Source organism: Eriocheir sinensis, chromosome 18, assembly GCF_024679095.1.
Source record: "Eriocheir sinensis breed Jianghai 21 chromosome 18, ASM2467909v1, whole genome shotgun sequence".
Taxonomy (NCBI): Eukaryota; Metazoa; Arthropoda; class Malacostraca; order Decapoda; family Varunidae; genus Eriocheir; species Eriocheir sinensis.
The window spans coordinates 11010070-11031891 of record NC_066526.1 but is presented as its reverse complement, the minus strand read 5'-3'; the positions used below and the strand labels follow the sequence as shown (position 1 = coordinate 11031891).

At 42.9% G+C, this 21822-nt stretch overlaps 1 protein-coding gene across 1 annotated transcript in view; it reads left to right on the top strand.

The window, feature by feature from the left end:
- The window catches only part of LOC127000299 (uncharacterized), a 54901-nt gene that overhangs the window by 7767 nt on the left and 25312 nt on the right, over nt 1-21822 (top strand). Inside the window, exon 2 of the mRNA XM_050863837.1 lies at nt 19024-19154. Within this exon, the coding sequence (XP_050719794.1) occupies nt 19024-19154 (131 nt within the window). The remainder of the gene's footprint in view (nt 1-19023; nt 19155-21822) is intronic.

Genomic DNA, 21822 nt, shown 5'->3' with positions numbered 1-21822 from the left:
TTTGAAAGAGACAGACAACCGAGAAATAAGAAGACCCCCTTGGTCCTGTCTTTTATTTCCAGAGCTCACCGCAGATTTCTCAAGAATCAGAGGGGAATGGAACACACACACACACACACACACACACACACACACACACACACACACACACACACACACACACACACACACACACACACACACACACACACACACACACACACACACACACACACACACACACACACACACACACACACACACACACACACACACACACACACACACACACACACACACACATGCGCATGATCCTTTTTCACTTTATGCCTTTCCCCCGTCTCTTCCGTACCACTTTCCCTCTCACATCGCTCTCTCTCCCTTCCCTTCGCTGACTCACTGAGGTATTTCTGGGTTGCCTTCGTTTTGAGCGCTATCTTGATCTAGGGAAAAAGGTAAACTCGATGCGGGAACGTCTAAGGTCATATGGCACCGAAGAGCAGGCAGAAAATATAAAGAAATGTAAGTTGAGAAAAGAAATAAGAAGAAAGTTAAGAAATGAGATATAAGAGATTAATTAATGCAAAATCAGAAAAAGAAGACTTGGTGCTGCAGTGTTTAGGGTCAGATGGCACCAAATAACCGGAGTAAAGAAAATATATATATAAGTTGAGGAAAGAAATAAGAAGAAACAAGTTAAGAAATGAGAAATAAGAAGATAATGATAAAATACACCTTGCAAAAACTTACATAACTTATCGAGGCTTACGTTCAATGGCGATTTTTTATTTTATTTTCGGTATCATAATAATTCTTCAGTGATTTTGTGTGTGTGTGTGTGTGTGTGTGTGTGTGTGTGTGTGTGTGTGTGTGTGTGTGTGTGTGTGTGTGTGTGTGTGTGTGTGTGTGTGTGTGTGTGTGTGTGTGTCAGTGTAAAGACAGACATATGTGTGTGTTTGTGTGTGTGTGTGTGTGTGTGTGTGTGTGTGTGTGTGTGTGTGTGTGTGTGTGTGTGTGTGTGTGTGTGTGTGTGTGTGTGTGTGTGTGTGTGTGTGTGTGTGTGTGTGTGTGTGTGTGTGTGTGCGCGCCTATGGGAAGAGGGAGGGAGAGAAAGATAAGACGCCGCGATCTTATCTTAACCCTTCAAGTATCCTCTCTTCCGTCACCCCCCCTCCCCGCTGGGCACCCCCACTCCCGTCACCCCCCCCCGCTTCCGTACGCTAGCCCGAGAGAGAGGGGGGGGGGGGAGGCGAAAGATGTGTGTGTGTGTGTTTGTGGAGGGGGGGTAGGGTAGGGGGGGGTCCAGCTACCCCCTCTTCCGTCACCCCTCCGCTAACCCCCCCCAACCCCCACTTCCGACACCCCCCCGAAAAAAGTACCCCCACTTCCGTACATTTGTTACTGCTGTCTTCCCATTATCACCTGAGCTTATCCATGCAGGGAACAAAGAACTTTAGGGTCGAATTACAAGACGTATCGCCACCCAAGAACACATATTTGACAAGGCTTTCGTAGGAGTTGTGGGGATTTCCAGGAGTAGTTTTATGACCCTGGTGGTAGTGTGAGCCTTCTTCTGTACCATGAACCTGAAGAAACACTCATTAGAACCCGACTGATCCCCTCTTTGACCTTTAGAAATAGGTGATGTGAGAAGCGAGAATGTCTTATAATACCAACCAGGGTGTCTCCAGTGTCTCATCGCGCGGCCCCTTCACGTCTCATTAAGTGCCTCCTCCCTTAATCAAACTCCTTCCCCTTCTACCCCCTCCTCCCTCCACCCCTCCTTACCTATCTATCTATCTACCTACCCACTTACCTTTTCTCCTTCCCTCTGTTCCTCCTCCTCCCTCCATCCCTCCTTACCTACCCTACCTATCTATCTATCTACCTACCCACCTACCTTCCCTCCTTCCCTCTGTTCCTCCTCCTCCTACTGCCCCTCCTCACCTTAATATTCTAACTTCCTTCCTCTCTTTTTTCCTTCCTTTCTTTATTGGTTTATGACTTCTTTATATCCTTCTTTCTGCCTTCCTTTATTTTGATTCTTCTTTTCCTTCCTTTCCATCCCTCCCCTTCCAATCCCCGGCTTGCCCCGCCCTCCCTTCCGCCTCGCTGGACACCTTAGAGCCGCTTCTTTATGGAAATATTAAGAGGAGAGTCAAGCCATCGCCTCCTCGTGTCATCTTAATTATATCAGGTGATCAGCATGAAGACCAACTCGCTTTCATGTCTATATTAAGAGGTGGTGCAGATGGGGACCTTGGCCGCACCCTTCCCTCCCTGCACGCACCCTAGGAGAGACGTGAAAGTTTAATACATTTACTTAGTGTTTTAACAACCTGCCCTGTGTCCCGGGGTAATGAGTTTTTATTCGAGGGTCAAATTAACAGAGATTAGCACCGAGGCCACGCGCAGCTATAGTGTATTCCCCGAACTTTACCTTTACGATTTAAGAAAAGTTAATGATTAGTAAACTGACGAATTCTTGTATTATGAGGCATTTGAGCTGTATATAGTAGATTTACAATAGGAGTGGATGGTAGGTCGACTAGCCTTCGTTTCAACATGAATTCGGAAGGCAATATGAAGGTTAAATACATATACTTAGTCAGTCACTTAAAACAATATTCATACCTAGTAAACTGACGAGCTCTTGTATAACATATGAAGCATTCGCATCGTGTATACTAAATACAGGATACAAGTGAGTGATAAGTTAAGCTTAATCCACATCTTAATGGAAATATTGAAAGGAAAATTAACCCATCATCTCTTTGTCTCCTAATTAAGTCAGATTATCAGTATCAACCCCAAATCTTTTTCTAATTAGCCTTTGTATAAACAGAACACTTAGGGAGACAAGAGCCCTGTAATCAATCGTGTTTAGATGGGAGTCATTAGCTACTGATCATACACGCCCCGGATACTGTGACGCGCCCTATTATCTTAAGTCTTCCCTCCTGCAGTCAGTTCCCGTCCTATTTCAGTGTCACGGAGGGAAGTGTTAGTATTGTGTTTCTGACGTGTCTGTGTGCCGCCATCCGTCTGCCACTCCACACAAGCCCTGGTACAATATTGTGTTCATCAATTTCGAGTGTTTGCCATGTGATTGCTTTCCCGTCCCTTTTCTGCCCTGGCGTTTATCTATTATTGTCACAGAGGAAAGTGTTAGTATAGGTGTTTCTCCCCGACCTGTGAGCCGCCCTCTTTAGGCTACTCCACACAAGCCCTGCTCCAATCTTCTCGCGTGTTTGTTGGGCTTGCTTTCCCGTCCCCTTCCCTCCTACGGCGTCCTCTGGTATTGTGACAGAGGGAAGTGTTAGTATAGGTGTTTTTTCCCTACCTGTGTGCCCCCCTCTTTAGGCTACTCCACGCAAGCCCTGGTCCAATCTTCTCGCGTGTTGTTGTGCCTGCTTGCCCCTCCCTGCTCTGGCGTCCTTTGGTGTTGTCACAGAGGGAAGTGTTAGTATAGGTGTTTTTGCCCGACCTGTGTGCCGCCCTCTTTAGGCTATTCCACACAAGTCCTTCTGTAGCGCTCTCGCGTGTTTGTCGTGCTTGTGTTTCCGTCCCCTTCCCTGCTCTGGCGTCCTTTGGTATTGTCACAGAGGGAAGTGTTAGTATAGGTGTTTCTGCCTTGTTTGTGCGCCGCTCTCCATCCGCCACTCAATTTAAGCCTTCGTTCTGTAATGTTATCGCGTGTTTGTTGTGCTTGTTAGCCCGTCCCCTTTCCTGCTTTCGCGTCCTTCGTCATTGTCATAAGTAGAGGTGTTACGTATATCCTCTCTGCCTGCGTACCGCCCAACGACCGCCACTCAACTTAAGCTTCCCTACAGCAGTGTTCTCGCGTGCTTCTGTGCCTGTGTTCCGTCCTCTTCCCCGCTCAGTATTGGGAAATGCGTGGGAGATCTGGTGTAATTTCGTCCCCCATCCAGGCTTAAGTGATTTTATTTATGTATTCATGGTCCATGTATTGTTAATTTAATCGTGATGACTCTTAAAGCTACACACTGTACACACACACACACACACACACACACACACACACACACACACACACACACACCCTCCCCCTACACACACACACACACATCACACACCACACACCACACAATGAATGCCAGCAAATTGGACATATACTGGGCATCTATTAGTATTTTTCAACCACTGGACGCTTCAAATGGATTTCACGTTATGGCAGTTCGTGTATCGAGGTAGAAATCGCCATTGATTGAACAGAAGACTCGCCGTGACAAATAATAGATTAAAAATTTATATGACGTGAAAGTTTTATTAGGGCGAGTTAAGTATGCACAGACCAATTTGAGTGGGATGAATATTTGAAGTTGATGAAAGAGCTGACTTGTTTGTGTGTGTGTGTGGGGGGGGGGTCTGTGTCTGTGTGTGGGTGTGTGGGTGTGGGTGTGGGGGGGGTGCTTGATTTTTTTCCTTAGTTAACCTTTTTTCCTTTATTTCTCTTTAATAGTTGATATATATTCTACTTTACTCCCTTTTTCTAATCTAACAACATACAAAACATCGGTATTTTCTTATTAACGGCTACATAATATAACAAGCTCACAATATTTTTGATCAGGAGTATATGAAAAATTATTATAGGAAACTTATTACATTCCTGAGAGAGAGAGAGAGAGAGAGAGAGAGAGAGAGAGAGAGAGAGAGAGAGAGAGAGAGAGAGAGAGAGAGAGAGTGAGAGAGTCACAGAGAGAGAGAGAGAGAGAGAGAGAGAGAGAGAGAGAGAGAGAGAGAGAGAGAGAGAGAGAGAGAGAGAGAGAGAGAGAGAGAGAGAGAGAGAGAGAGAGAGAGAGAGAGAGAGAGAGAGAGAGAGAGAGAGAGAGTCTGTTAATATAAGTTTCCCTGAATGTTTGTAGCACGGATCGAGTTTAAACACACTCACACGCACACCGACCCCCACCGCTCCAACACACAAACACAAACACAGGATATTACGACCTTGCCTTCTCCCATTGTCTTTTTGGTTGCCCGCCATTCACACGACCTCTTCTTTTACCTCATATTCTCCTCGTATTTACTCGCCTATGTCTGGCCCACGCTCGCAGTTATATGATGCCAGACACTGTATTCAGCCCAGAGACACCGCTCCGTTGTGCCACGCCAGGGATCTTATTGCATGCTGGAGTCTATTCTTGTTTGGTCGGGCTCCGCTGCAGATTCCGTCTTTTCCTTCCTTCTCCTTCCTTCCCTCCTGTTCTTATTAGTGAAAAGGGATGATATGACTGCTATTGGTTTTCAAGTGAGTCATTAACCAGCACTTTCATCATTATCTACAGCCATTTCTAGTCCAATGCAAGATAAAAGCCATTTCCATTATTCCTCGCCTCTGTCTGATGTTAGTGTACCCCATCCTGCTCCGGAAAAATCTATAGTCACCCTACATTAAACTGAGGGAGCTGATGTATAGTCCAATGCATAACTAAGGCCTTTCCTATTGTTTTCCATCTCTATCTGATGTTAATGTACCCCATCCTGCACCGGCATAAGATCTATAGTCAGCGTATGCCAAGCTGACCCACTTCCGGAGCAGAAGGTTAGGTGAAAGGAGGCTCGAGTCAGTGTTAGCGCGGGGGGAGTCTGAATAAAAGGGTCGGGGAGTCTGGACCAATTTAGTGTATTAGGACTTGTTTCATCTCTCCACCTGGTCCTTCGTCTGCCCTGACTTTTTAAGTTTCAGGGTTTTCGCTCTGTAACTTGGGATGTCTGTTTGTTATCAGTTCTAAGCGTGATGTGAAAAGGTCAAATATATTTCTCATCCTTATTCTTCTCGACTATGGCTTCATGTCCCCAGCTGGTCCGTTGTCTACCCCTACTTCTACAATATCTGGGTTGCCACTCTTGTTACCGTGGTTATCCGTGTGTTGTCAATTATAAGCGTGATGTGAAGTGCTCAAATCGATTCTTAGTCTTCTGTTTTTTCTGTTTTTCTCCTCCGCACATCCCCAGCGGATATCCTTGAGTGTCTGATCCACTTCCCGCTTGAAGAATCCTAGAAGACCCTCCCCCTCAACTGTATTTATAGAAGGGATGAAAACTAATTTCCTTTTTTTTAGATAATTATTATTTTCAATGGAGCGATATTTACTCTTACCCTTCATTGCTCCCAGTTATTATCATTACCGTTCATATCCTCACTGTGGTCTGTTTTATTCCTGTTTGTTACGTGTTCTATCGAGTATTTTCAGTTTAGATATTTTCTGTGAGTTTTCATGAAGTTACCGTCTGACCATACTTTTTCAGAGGATCTTTTTGTGAGAGTATTTGTAGTTTTAAGTTTGCTATCGTTCCCAAAGGCGCCCTTCAGCTTCAGAAACACCATATTGCTTCAGTGTTTAGCCAGAGTAAACACTAGAGGAAAAGACATCAAAGAGGAGTTTGCAGAATCTGGGAAGAAAAATGACGAAAATTCCTTGAAATATGTGAACGGGAAAGTAGCTAAGAATATACATGGGGGGGGGGGAGAGAGAGAGATAGAGAGAGAGAGAGAGAGAGAGAGAGAGAGAGAGAGAGAGAGAGAGAGAGAGAGAGAGAGAGAGAGAGAGAGAGAGAGAGAGAGAGAGAGAGAGAGAGAGAGAGAGAGAGAGAGAAGGGGAACTCAGTATAGAAATGTGTGTGTGTGTGTGTGTGTGTGTGTGTGTGTGTGTGTGTGTGTGTGTCCGGCCATTTGGAAGGCTTAATTGTCTTTCCTTATTTGATCTTACGCCGCGTTGGGTCTGCGTTCCCGGTTTGGTGTGGTGGCTATTCTGTTACGCTGTAGTTGTAGTAGTAGTAGTAGTAGTAATGGTAGCAGTAGTAGTAGCAGTAGTGGTAGTAGTAGTAGTAGTAGTAGTAGTAGTAGTAGTAGTAGTAGTAGTAGTAGTAGTAGTAGCAGTAGTAGTAGTAGTAGTAGTAGTAGTAGTAGTAGTAGTAGTAGTAGTAGTAGCAGTAGTAGTAGTAGTAGTAGTAGTAGTAGTAGTAGTAGTAGTACTTCGACGTGAAGGCTACACTACTACTAACTGTCCCTCTTGCTGTAGTAGTAATAGCAGTAGTAGTAGTAGTAATAGTAGCACCGTGGCAACAGCAGTAAAAGCAAACTCTACCATCATCATAATCATCATCAGCCACAACTTCATGAGCCACGGTCGGCGGGCGTCGGTCGGTGTCAGGTAGCGTTATGGCCGAGGCGGGCGGCTGGGGGCTGCCTCAGAGGGCCTTAATCTGCCCCTCGCCTTGGTAATCGATAGTTGGCGGGGCTTTTCTTATCTACCGCATCAGGCAGCCGCTAACCCAACGCTCCCGTGACCTGGAGTTCATGGGAGGCGACAACCGCGTCATGAGTGTAATAGGAAACCAATTATCGGAAGCCTTGTTACCATGGTCTATACTCAGTGAAGGAGAGCGGCTTGCCTCGTTTGCGAACTTCACTAGGCCGTGGACAGGTGTTGGTTCTGTAAATACCTCGTTGACTGTGATCGTGTTATAGACTTGAGTTTCCCTAGAGAAGACTCCAACTTTTATACGCTTTCTGTACCTGTTTCTGTTCCTGTGCGTGTGTTCGCCCTGTAAATACCTCGTCGACTCTGACCGTGTTACCAATTTGAGTGTCCCAGCGAAAATTCCAACTTCTATACGCGCTTCTGTATCTGTTTCTGTTCCTGTACCTGTGTTCGTCCTGTAAATACCCCGATGGCTCTGCCTATTGCTAATTTGAGTGTCCCAGCGATAACTCCAACTTTTATACGTGTTTCTGTACCTGTTATTGTTTTCTTTTTTTCTTTTTTTACGCCCTTGCACTGTCTCCTCTGCTGTAAAAAAAAACTGTACCTGTGTTCGTCCTGTAAATAGCTCGTTGCCCCGGCCCGTGATGCCAATTTGAGTGTCCCAGTATTAATTCCGACTTTTACCCTTTTTTGCGCTTCATAAATCCATGGAAAGGTTTTTTTTGTGCTTGTGTGTAGCTTTATTTATTTCATCGGTTAACTTGTTTAATCTTAATTGCAACGTCAGTTTTTTTTAGCATTAGTGAAGTAAATTTGATCTTCCTTTATATAGCTTTGACGAAACTTGAAATTTACAGGTGATTTTCGTAATATTTGTATGTAATTCTACTTTTCGAACAGTTAACGTGTTTATTTTAGCATCATCGGCATCCGTATTTTTTTTACAGCACGGTAGAGCAAACTTTTTCTTTCTTATTTACTTTATATATCACCAAAAGCTGCTCTCGCTCACCATTCATCACACGTATTAATCTGCAAAGCTCACCACTTTCATACACCTAAGCGCTCGCCGCCGCCTGGACCCTTCATACATTAATTCAAAAGCAACCATTACGGAGGCAAGTCATGGGTGAAAAATGTCAACAGCTCGTCGTTCTGTCCTGTCCCGACCCGCCTCGCCCGCCAACAGTCTGAAATGGGATCACAGAAATACCCTCAACAGAACATGGATTCGAAAAATTTTACTACCGGGGAAAAGGATTGAAAGGGAGTCGGCGTGCAGTGGATTTCTTTTAGGTTATGCAGCGCTTGTATTTTTATTTTTATTTTTTATTCTTCCTATCCATTCAATCACTGCCGCTCTGCTCTATTAGCCATCTTTTTTTTCTTCCTCCATTTTCATTTTCTATTTTTTCTTCGCTCTGATCTTTATCTTCTTATCGTCTCACTTCCTTTGCTCATAAACCGTCCTTTCAGTTTCTCTCTCTCTCGTTTCGTTCTCTCTCTCTCTCTCTCTCTCTCTCTCTCTCTCTCTCTCTCTCTCTCTCTCTCTCTCTCTCTCTCTCTCTCTCTCTCTCTCTCTTGTTCTTATTCTTGTTTTTCTTGCTCTTCCTCTTCTTCTTTTGCCCCGCTTAATCTTCCACCACCACCACCTCCTCCTCCTCCTCCTCCTCCTCCTCCTCCTCCTCCTCCTCCTCCTCAGCGTCTCAAATCTCTTCATCAATAAATAGAATCATTCACTTTACCATCTGGCTACAAAGGCGCTCTATTTCCTGACCAGAGGAGGAGGAGGAGAAGGAGGAGGAGGAGGAAGAGGAGAAGGAGGAGGAGGAGGGGGAGGGGGAGGAGGAGGAGAGCAAGAAGTGGTATGAGTGGCAGGGAACGGATGAGGAAGAAAGGGAGAAAACAATGGTGTGAATATATTACGTAAAAGAGAGAGAGAGAGAGAGAGAGAGAGAGAGAGAGAGAGAGAGAGAGAGAGAGAGAGAGAGAGAGAGAGAGAGAGAGAGAGAGAGAGAGAGAGAGAGAGAGAGAGAGAGAGAGAGAGAGAGAGAGAGAGAGAGAGAGAGAGATTACTGCTGTTTTTACATCCAATTGATCCGCTGTTTCCCACCTCTTACATATTCCTTGTTGTGTAATCTCTCTCTCTCTCTCTCTCTCTCTCTCTCTCTCTCTCTCTCTCTCTCTCTCTCTCTCTCTCTCCCGTTATGAAGAGGAGAGAGGAGATAAAGCTGTCATATCTTGATAACGATGTTTGTTATGTGGTCTGACTTATGCCCCGAGCGGTTAGTAGTAAGCCTTTGGGAGGAGAGGGAGAGAGGTTGGAAGGGGAGAGGCGAGGAGGAAAGGGAAGAGGGGGCAGGAGAGCAAGGAGGGAAGTGTAGAGAGGGCGGGATGACAAGGAGGGACGGGGAGAGAGGGTGAGAAACGAATGCAGGGAGAGCGAGAGAATAAGAAAATAGAGCATAAGGAGTCATCAAGAGGTCGATAAGCCTATACAAGACAGCTCCTGTAAGTCTAACCCAACCTAACCTCTATCCATGAATATATATAATCTTTTTTCAATGTATCTATCGTATTGGCACTCACGACATGACTGCCAGCCTGTCCCTCTCATCCGCCACTTTGTTAGTAAACCAATTCTTGTTTTATGACTTTGTCGAATCTAAATCTAAGCGTGGGAGGATAAGGAGGGGAAGGGAGAGCTAGGAGGGAATGAGAGAGGCAAGGAGGGAAGGGTAATGCTTAAGGGAAGGGAAGAGCGAGTGGTGAAGGCGAGGAGGAAAGATAAATAAGTGTAAGGGGAGGAAGAGCACTGTACTAAGTATAGGGAGTCTGGCCTACATAGCTTACGCGCAGCGGTGGGAGTAAACTCAAGGGTGTAACGCAGAGTATGTATATAGGGAAAGATTGATTAAAAGCGAGAGAGTTTGTGAGATAATTAAATGTTTATGAGTATCCTCTTCGCATTTTAAGGGATGATGGTTAGAGAGATTATAAAGATTCTCGTATTTTTCGAGTTCGGTCTTTAAGTTGTGGAGGTAAATATGATTCTAGGGAAAGAGTGGAGATTTAAGCGAGAGAGTTTGTGTAAAAAATGTGTTTATATGCATCATTTTCTATCTTTCTCGGATATTAAGAGATTAAAAAAAAAGAACTTATATTTTTAGAGTTCGTTCCTTCAAACCTTACGTACAAAATGCAGACTAGTTTGTGAAAAAAAAATCTTCGTTTATGTGTAGCTTTTTTCATTCTCTTTTAATGACATAGAAGATTAAAAAAATTACCTGTGTTTTTAGTTTTTTTTTTTTTTTTTTTTTTACATTAAAGAAAGCGGCTCGAAGGCCAAAAAAAAATTATTGAAAAAAAAAAAACCGCTAATCACTGCCCTTACAGAAAAAGAGTTTAAAAGAAAATACTTATACATATACATACTATACATACACGAGTAGAAATACTGATAACAAGCCCCGGTAATTAGGAAGTACGAACTTAATCTATACACAAAGTAGAGTAATTTAGGCGCTCAATTATTTTTTCGTATAAACATAACATTCCAATCATTTGCTTGCGTTACCCTCGCCACAAGCAGCACCCGCAGGTTCGCTCCACCAATAACAGCTTTCAATGGCGCGCGTGTCAGTAACATCCGTAGACTCTTTCTGCGCCATTATGAAGTCTGCTAAAGTTGTTGTGTTTGGTTCATTAAACGTGAAACTCAATTAGCGTTGTAAGGATGCCGTGAGAGAAGGGAAGGGAAGGGCAGCGAACCGTGGCGGAGGAGGAGGGAGGAAGGAGAGAAGGAGGAAGATAGGGAGAGTACTAGAGGAGGAAGAGGAGGAGGAGGAGGAGGAGGAGGAGGGAAGGAGAAAGAGAAGAGGGGAGATAAGGAAAAGTACTAGAGGAGGAGGATGAGAAGAAGATGGAGGGGGAGGAGAAGACGGAGGAGGAGGAGGAGAAGGAAGAAGGAAAGAGAGAAGGTAGAAGATAAAGGAAAGTACTAGAGGAGGAGGAGGAGGAGGAGGAGGAGGTGGAAGAGGAGGAGGAGGATCACACCAAGGTCAGACTCAAGATTCTCTACTCGACTTCACAGTTTTTTACGGCGTTTCTCGGGTCGCTGGTTGTTGTTATCAGTGCGTTGCTATCCCAGGTATTTTAATTAAACCGTCGACGGCCCTCTTGACCCAGACTGAGACTTCCTGGAGGTGAGAGACAGTTACATAATTTCCGAAGCTTTCCTATCTGCTATTAACGATCTAGTTGTATGTAGTCTACTGCTTAACTGCCTTAGATAACGAAAGTATTTAGTTAGAAGGGCAACACACATACACCTGACACCGATTGAGATTTCTTGGCGGTGAGAGATAGTTACATCATATCCGACGCTTTCGTATCTTGTATTAATTAACGATCTGGTTGTATGTAGTCTACTGCTTAACTGCCTTAGATAACGAAAGTATTTAGTTAGAAGGGCAACACATATACGCCTGAGACTTCCATAGACTTCCTGGAGGTGACAGTTACATAATTTCCGACGCTTTCGTATCTTGTATTAATTAACGATCTGGTTGTATGTAGTCTACTGCTTAACTGCCTTAGATAACGAAAGTATTTAGTTAGAAGAACAACACATATACACCTGAGACTTCCGTAGACTTCCTGGAGGTGACAGTTACATCATTTCCGACGCTTTCGTATCTTCCATTAACGAATTTTTGTGACTTAGGTTATATGTAGTCTAGTGTTTAAAAGTCCCCGACTGAGACTTTCTTTAGATGCGAAAAAGTTACATAACTTCTGACGCTCTCGTATGTACTGTTTACGATCGTTGTATTGCACGGGTTGTATGTACTCTACTGCTTAATGGGCTTAGATAGCGAGAGGCCTTAGAGAGAGGGCAACACACACCCACACCCACACAACACACAGCTAAACTTAATATCACAACACACAACAGCAAAAACCCAAATAATACAACAGGATGATGAATATTAAAACCAAACACAGTAAAAAAAATCAACGCCATGATATTATAGGGAATAGTTATACAAGACTTCTAGAACGCAAAACCAATAGAAAATTACAATATCACAGACTATCGTACCTAAGCCCCATTCCCTTCCCCTCACTTTCCTGTCTCCCTATTGCCTTTCTCATCACTCAAAACCTCATCCTTCCTTCTCACCCTCTCCCTCCTCTCCCGTCCCATTCCTCCTCCTCCTCCCATGCCATTCACTCCCTTCCACCCATTCCTCCTAGCCGCTCCCTCCCATCCCTTCCCTTTCCTCCTCTTCCTCCCATACCTCTCCCTCCCCTCCACTCAGCCTCTCCTTCCCTTCCGCCTCCTCCCCCTCCTCCTCCCTTCCCTCCACTCCCCTCACGTTCACGCCTTGTGTAAGCGGCGGAAGGTGACCCTGAAATTATAAAACGAACCGACTAGGAGTTCCGCATAGAAGGATACGTAAGAGATAGAGAGAGAGAGAGAGAGAGAGAGAGAGAGAGAGAGAGAGAGAGAGAGAGAGAGAGAAAACTGACACTACCTCCACTTATGATTTGCGGCCTTAAGTGTTAGCATTAGTGAAATTGGCAGGTAGTGATAGTAGTAGTGGTAGTAGTAGTAGTAGTAGTAGTAGTAGTAGGCTAACACAAGACAATAACCGGAACAATACGAGGAGGAGGAGGAAGAGGAGAAGGATAAATTTATCGTCAAAACAGGAGCTCCTTCAAGTGACTCCGGGCGAGAGAGAGAGAGAGAGAGAGTGTGTTTGTGGTCTTCTTCGGCGTTGTTCTCAATGTTTTCATCGAAGCTTTTGAGATGGTATGGCGGTGTTTTTTTTTTCTTTTTCTTTCTTTTCTTTTTTAAGTTAACTGGAATGGCCTTGGTTTTTCTTTATTCTTTATTTTTTCTCCTTTATTGATCGCTTTGTCTCTTTCTCCATCTCCTTCTTTTTGTTTTTGTTTGTTCGTTTGTTTTATTCTTTTCCTTCTTCTTCTACTTTTTTCTTCCTTCTCTGTTTTTCTTCTTTATTGATTGCTTTGTCTCCTTCTCCATCTGCTGCTTTTTGTTTTTGTTTGTTCGTTTGTTTTATTCTTCTCCTTCCTTCTTCTTCTTTTCCTCTTCTTCCTTTCCTTTCTTTATTCTTCTCCTGTATTGCTTTACCTTCTCTCTCGTTTTTATTCTTCTTGTTTGTGAATATGTCCTTGTATTTATCTTTCATTCATGTCTTTGTTCCTTTTTCTCTGCTTTTCTTTCTTATTTATTTCTCTCTATTGCTTTATCTTATTTTTCGTGTATTTCTTTGTGTCCTTTTATTTGATTCTTTGTCGCTATTTCGTCCTTGTTCATAGTTTATATTTCCTTCGCTTTCGTCGGCTACGTCTTTCCTTATATTATTTCTGTTCCGGTATATTTGATTCCTGTATATTTGATTCCTGTATATTGGATTCATGTATATTTGATTCCTGTATATTGGATTCATGTATATTGGATTCATGTATATTGGATTCATGTATATTGGATTCATGTTTATAGGATTCATGTATATTTGATTCTTGTATATTTGATTCATGTATATTTGATTCATGTATATTTGATTCATGTATATTTGATTCTTGTATATTTGATTCATGTATATTTGATTCATGTATATTTGATTCATGTATATTTGATTCTTGTATATTTGATTCCTGTATATTGGATTCGTTTTCTGGTTTCGTCCTTATTCTTGTATTTTTTCCTTCTCTTTCGTCTGCTACGTCTTTCCATCTATTCTCTCTGCTCCAGTATTTCTTGTCGTTTTTCTTACCTCCCTTCCTCTCCATCATTCCTTCTTTCTATATTCACATTTTCATCGCCTCCCCAAATTTCATTCCCTCTTCCAACCCTTTCTTCTGACTTCCTACGTTCCTTTATTCACATTTCCATCGTCTTCCTACCTTCCGCGATAAGCCATGTAAGGTAGAGAGCAGTGATGAGAAAGATTTGAAAGTTTAGTCAACCCCAAGAAAGTTTGTGCGGGGTGGAAGTTGTCTTATTTATAGGGAGAGGGGCGGGAGAGGGGAGGAGGGGACACAGGGAACGAGGTGGTGGTTGTGAAGGTGTTGATTGCAGTGGTGGTGGTAGTGGAGGTAGTAGTAGTAATAGTAATGATAGTAGTAGTAGTAATAGTAGCGTGAAACGTGGTCATGATGGTGGTCGGTGTGGTGTTGGCCGCGGTGTTGAGGGTAATGGTGGTGACGGTGGTTTGACGTGGTGGTAGTGGTGTGGGCAGTGGTGTTGGTGGTGGTGGTTTTGGTGGTGGTGATGGTGGTTTTGGTGTGGGCAGTGGTGATGGTGGTGGTGGTGGTGGTGGTGGTTTTGGTGTGGGCAGTGGTGGTGGTGGTGGTGGTGGTTTTGGTGTGGGCAGTGGTGATGGTGGTGGAAGTCCTGAGGCGGCGTTGAGTCGGGCAAAACAAAAAACAAGCGTTGCACTCGAGGCGCGGCCCAGACAGGCGAACAATGTCTGGTGGTGCTTCGCAGACAGGCTTCCTCTCGCCTTTATTTCGCAGTTGCTGGGGCCGAAAATAAAATTCCATCCATATAATAGCGATACCTGAATTGAGTTACCTTATCCGCCTTGGTATTGTATTAACCACATGACTTTACCTTCTTCCATCCATCCACGGCGTTAGTATACCATCTGAAGAAGCAGTCAGCGTTCGTTACTAAAGTTGGGAGACATACGATACAGTTGCGCGTGGCCTCGGGAAGAACGAAGAGGGAGTGGAGGAAAAAATGATAGAGGAGGAAGAATTTTTAAAGAGAGAGAGAGAGAGAGAGAGAGAGAGAGAGAGAGAGAGAGAGAGAGAGAGAGAGAGAGAGAGAGAGAGAGAGAGAGAGAGAGAGAGAGAGAGAGAGAGAGAGAGAGAGAGAGAGAGAGAGAAACACACATTATACTCACAAACAACTAGAAAATAACACACCATTAATCTTCTCTGGTGGTGATGATGGTGTGAGTTTGGTGACTGTTTATTGGTGGTAGTGGTGGTGGTAGTGGTTGAGGTGGTGGTGGTAGTGGTGGAGGTGGTGGTGGTGGTGGTGGAGGTGGTAGTGGTGGTGGTGGTGGCGGTAGCATTAGTTAACCACACTAATAATGTCAATAAATTACATTCTCGCTGACTCACACGACACTGTTTCTCCTTCCTTTCTATTCCTTGTATTCCTTTTCCTCTTCCTTCTCCTCTTCCTTTCCTTTTGTTAATTCTTCGTTTCGTTTCCTATTCCTTTGTTTTTTATCTCTCTTGCCTCCACTTTTTCCTTCTGTTTCGTTCCCTTATATTTTTCCTTCCCTTTTTTCCTATTTTTTTCTCCTTCTTTTACTCTCCTATTTTATTTTATTTTATTCCTTTGTTTGTCTGCCTCCGTGTTTTTTTCCTCCTTTGCTACTTCTCTCTTGCCTCTCTGTTTCCTTCCCTTCCCCTTTCCTGATGTCGTGTTCAGCTTTTTTTTCTTTTTGTTATACTCCTCAAATCTCAATATTATCATTATTATCATCGTTTTCATTAATCATCATTGTCATCTTACCTTCATCATCTTTATAAACCTCATCGGCGTTGAAAGTCTTGGGATGCGACGTTCTTTCCAACTTTATACGAAAATATTAAGTAAAGATGAGAACAAAGAAGCCAGTGAATGCTCGTTTACAGGAAAAAGTTAGGGAGGAAGAGGAAGAGGAGGAGGAGGAAGAAGAAGAGGAGGAGTTGGAGGAGGAGGAGGAGAGGGACGTTCCATCTCCTCCATCTCCTTCTCCTTCTCCTACTTTTTTTCCTCCTCATAAGAGAACTAATGAAAGAAGATTGCAAACATTCTTGCCATATTGATTTACTGGCTCAGGTGGGCTGGAAATACACCTGGAAATTCCTATACGGTCAGAAGCTTCCTCGTAGAGATGATAATAACTTACTCTCTATTTACCTGTGTGTGTGGGTGTGGGAGAAGGTCTTTCGTCTTAATAAAATAAGGGAGAGGAGATACACCTGGAAATTCCTATACGGTCAGAAGCTTCCTCGTATTTTACCTGTAGACGAAAGTAGTAATTGATTCTACCTGTGGGTGTGGGTACAGGTGTTCTAAGCAATATCAGGTGAATAAGAACATTTACCTTTTTTTCAATTTCTCGCATCGGGTAATTAGACTCGTAAGGAAATTCAGGTATATGCGTGACCTTTACCTGCTCTAATTTTAAGGTCTTGTGCGTGTGTGGATGAAGGTGTCTCGTTCTAATCACTTTCAGGTGTATAATCCATCCATCCGGAGTGCCAGTCAAGTGACGTCGGCGACCATGGATCTCCATCTCCCCCTGTCGTCAGCCAGTCTGATCAGGTCAACGGTCCCTCGTCCACCACCAAGGTGTTGCAGAATCGTGTCCATAAATTTGAGTCGTTGTCTCCCTCTCGCTCGTCTCCCCTCTATTCTTCCCAATAGACAGTGCTTCTCAAAGTTGTCTCCCCTCAGGATGTGTCCCACGAATCCCAGCTGCCTCCTCCTCACATTCCCCAATAGACATCTCTCTGTACCGGCCCTTCTCAAAACTTCCTCATTTGTAACTCTCGCCGTCCACGGGATTCTCATCATTCTTCGCAGGAACCACATCTCTACTGCCTCCAGTCTTTTTGACATATTTTTCTTACGTGTCCATGCTTCACATCCATAAGGCAATGTTGACCATACATAGCATTTTAACATTCTCAATCTTAGTTTCATATTCATAGATACATTTGTCAGAATTTTCTTCATTTTAGCAAAAGTTGTTTTGGCAATGGTAATTCTTGTTTTTATATCCTTCTCACAGTCAACTTTTTCAGATATAATGTTTCCTAGATATTTAAATTCTCTCACTTGATGGATACCTCTCCCTTGAATTTGATATTAACAACCAGTCTCTCTTGTCTTTTAGTTATTCCCATGACCTCTGTCTTATTGATGTTTATCCTCAATCCTTTTCTTTCACACGATTCCACAAGCTTGTCAACCAATCTTTGTAATTTCTCCTCAGAGTCTGCTATTAACTCGGTGTCATCTGCATACTGCAGGTTGTTCACATTCCATAATAATAACATTTACTTTTCTTATATTTCTCGTATCGGATAATTAGACTCGTAAGGAAATCCAGGTATAGTTGATTGACCTAAATCTACTCTGATTTTAAGGTCTTCGGAAACTCCACGTCAGGTTTCGTTATGAAGGTTTACTGTTATGTACAAACCTCAATCTTCCTTCCTTCCTCTTCCTCGGTGCATTATCGGGGGATTATTTTCTTATATTTGGAGGGTCGGATATGAGGCTCCGCGCGCCGATATTGGTCTGCCAGGGAATGTTATTCATTAGTGAAGACTCATCAGCTTGAAGGAGACGGACGAGGGTGCGGACCTGACAGTCGTGTGTGGGGGTTGAGAGGGAAGGGGGAGGCGGTCTGTCTATATGTCTGTCTTTCTCTCTCCGGCTGTCTGTCACCCTGTTTGTACCTCTGTCTGTCGTGCTTTCTGTTCGTCTGTCTCTCCATCTCTGTCTGTTCCCCTGTCTGTCTATCTGTCTGTTTATATGTATTTATCTATCTATCTATCTATTTATGTAGAGAGAAAAGAGAGAGATGGCGTGTGTATATCAAGCTATCTGTCTACCTATCTTTTTATTTATCTATCTAGAGAGAAACGAGAGAGGAAAATGGTGGTGTGTATGTATGTATATGTCCACATATCGATCTATGTATCTATGTATCTATCCATCTAAAGAAGAAAGAGAAGCTGGCTATTTATTTTTCCCTTCTTTGCTATACGTGGAGGCAACACTTTAACACGTATTTCTTCCGCCGCCAGCACACCCACGCCTCTCTTGAATATATAATACATGCGAGGCGGAAAGAAACCATGAATAAGCTGATGCTGCAGTTTTAACGCCAGTCGTAAAACTTTCCTCGTCTAAAATGCATAACTTTGCATAATAATACTCAGGCACTTTAATCCGTCAATCCTGCGTGGGTGGACAATTGGCAGCACGAGAGACTGAGGGCCATTCTTACAGTCGTTTCCGAATGTTCGGAAGACGGTCCCTAACACGTTCGGGTGGCTTCTACAGTAGTAGTAGTATAGTAGTAGTAGTAGTAGTAGTAGTAGTAGTAGTAGTAGTAGTAGTAGTAGTAGTACTACTACTACTACTACTACTACTGTAAAAGCCACTCGAACGTGTTAGATACCGTCTTCCGAACATTCGGAGACGACTGTAAGAATGGCCCTGAGACAACACCACCGACTATGATTGGTTTTCTACCTGTACATAAAAAGTATAAATCCTGTAATTACATCGCCACTTGGTGCTCTGAAATATTCCTCCCCTCGAAAAAATATATTAAAAAAAAGGTAAATTTTGTATCGATGTAGATTAAGCCGCACTTACTGATGAGTCTTCTGAGCGTCATGATGTGGATTTGCAATGTGTGTTATTATTTTTTCTTACTCATTTTTACGTGGTTTCAAGGGGGAACTATAACCAGAGGGACTTAGTGAGTGAGTGTGCAACTTGTCTATCCTCAATGACATAGGAAACAAACACACACACACTCAAATCGTCACCTCTCTACCATGCACATCACACCCACACACACCCTACACATCTCTCTTTCACACACACACACACACACACCGACACACAAACACACACCATCAAACAATTCTCTCTACCACCCACTCCACCACCACCACTATCTCACACACCCAACACACATTCCCCGTTCAGCCTCCAGCCATCACTAAGCCCCGCCCACTTTTTTCCCCTCAGCTCGCGGGCGCTTCGGACTCCCTCCAACCTCTTCATTCTCAACTTGGCGGCGAGTGACTTCCTGCTGGTGGCGATGATGGCTATGGTGGTGCACAACTCGCTGCTGGAAGGTCCTGCGATGGGCCGAGTGGGTGAGCAGACGTGTGTTTGTGTGTGTGTGTGTGTAGGGGGGGGGGGGGGGTAAGTGATGTAGATGTTTTTTTTTCTTATTACTATTAGTGTATTTTCTTCTTTTTATTTATATTCATTTTCGTGGTTCAGCTTTTTTTCTTATTTATTTATTTATTGTTATTGTTCGTATATAAAGGTAAGGATATGATTGTTGTTGTTGTTGTTTTTGTTGTTATTGTTGCTGATATTGTGATATTGCTGAACATAAGAAAACGTAAACATAAGACATTGGTAATAATAACAAGAGAAAGACATGGAAGAGGAAGACGAAAAAGAAGAAAGGGGAAAAGAGATGGAAGAAAAATGAAATAAAAGGTTTATAAAATAGACAATGAAAGGGAGACATTTTTCGCCCAATTAAAAAAGCCGAGCACAAAAGCCTCAAACTCGATCAATACTTCGCGAGATAAGACCAAACCCGAAGTGGCGTCTCAGCGAACCACCGCCGAGACTTTTGCTTCGTGGCTAATCAGTGGGCATATACTTCAACGTTTCGGCGCCCAAGCACACATATTTGACACGGTTTTCGCAGGAGTTTCGGGCATTTACAGAGGTAGTTTGATTTCCTTGGTGGTAGTTAGAACCTTCTTCTGAACCACGAACCTTAAAGAACACTCATGCGAACACACACACACACACACACACACACACACACACGTTATTTATTTACAGTTGAAGATGACAGGTGTATATACATTTTCAAAGTAAGACTTTGCTGTGAAATGAAGAATACAACACCACCGAAAGCCGCTTATGAATGTAGTGGAGAATAGAGAAATATAGTTTAATGTTTCCGCGGAAATTCAAAACTCTTGGGATTTGGAACGATAAATGTCGCTTGTGAATGTACGAAGAGAAATAATTAATGTTTAGTGTGTTTAGTATAATCAAGTCTTTGGATTGGAGAGGAATATTTTTGCTTGTGAATTAAAGTAAAGGAATGATTTAATGTTGTAGGTAGATAAATAGTTGTGTGTAGCAACGGATTGAAGACAAAAAAAACTCTTACGAATGAAAGTTGAGAAGTAGTTTAGTAAATCAACGTAAAATTCTAATGTCTTAGGATTAACGACGAAAAATGTGGTAGAAAAATAGTTTGGGAAATGTAGAAACAGTAGAAGATAGTAGAAAAATAGTAAAAGTAGTAATAGTATAAGAAATAGCAGCAGAAATCGAAATAGACCTAGAAAAAGACGAAGGAAGAGAAATGTCGTAGAGAAAGAGTTTAGAAAAAGGTGAAATGATAGAAGGTTGTAGAAGAAGAGCAGAAGTAATTATAGTATGAGAAATATCAGTAAAAATAGAAACAGAAATAAAAAAAAGACGATAAAAGGGGAAATTATAAATGTCGACATGATCAGGAGAAGGAAGAGAACCGCGCAAGCCCGCTCCAAAAGGTATGAAGGAAACGGAGGAGGGATCAGAGAGGTAAGGGAGGGAAGGGCCAGGGAGGGGAGGCAAGAGAGGTCCGGAAGTCATGAAGATGTTACCGGAATGCCTGGCTCGCCTGACTCAAGAGGTAAAGTGTCGAGGACCAGCCAAGCCTCCGCCTCAGAATCTCCTTGGAAAAGTCTAAAAGGTAATGGAGAACGCGAAGAGATGGTTAAGTCTGGAGTGCTATAGAAAAGGCTGAAATGTAATAGAGAAAGCGGATAAATAGTTGATAATGGATTGCTGTAGAAAAGACTTGAATTTAATGGAGAACGCGAAGAGATGGTTAAGTCTGGAGTGCTATAGAAAAGACTGAAATGCAATAGAGAAAGCGGATAAATAGTTGAGTCTAAGAGTGCTTTAGAGAAGACTGAAATATAATGGAGGACGCAAATAGATAGTTTAATTTGGATTGCTGTATTTTGTTTTACGTATAGATTTTCAAATATTATCTAGAAAATTCACTATATAAACTACAGTTCTTTCTTTTTACGGATTTTCCTTTTATCTAGTTCACATTTGCCCATTAATTAAACAACTAATAATGACAGCAATGACAGAAGAGGTAAATTTAGGGGCATGGTATTCACAGGACGACGCTAAGTTAAGAAGAACGTTACGCTAGCTTCGGTATTGCATTCTTATTTATCGTAATAACTCCGCTTGTTCACCTGTCGCAATGCACCAGTATGCTTTCACTAAAATAATGTTACCTCTTTTTCGTCTCCGGTCCAAAGTCACTCGGTTCTGCTTTGATCACTAAACTATTTAATTCTTTGCCTTCGAACGTAAGCGGCTTTTGCTGTTGATGTATTCCCCATTTCAGGACAAACGCCTCCCTTGAAAATCATTACACACTGCTTCCATTGGCCGTTAATGAATAATTTATGTGTGGGGAAGGGGGGGGGGGGGAAGAGGGGTTGTCAGAGAGAGGGAGAGAGAGAAAAAGGCAGGGGGGGACAGATAGACAGACAGATAGATAGATAGATAGATAGATAGATAGGTAGATATAAATAGAGAGAAAGAGAGAAAGGATGAAAGAAAAAAAGAAAGATGAAGAGAAAGAGATTGATAGATAGATAGAGATAGAGAAAGAGAAAGAGAGAAAGGATGAAAGGAAAAAAGAAAGATGAAGAGAAAGAGATTGATAGATAGATAGGGATAGAGAAAGAGAAAGAGAGAAAGGATGAAAGGAAA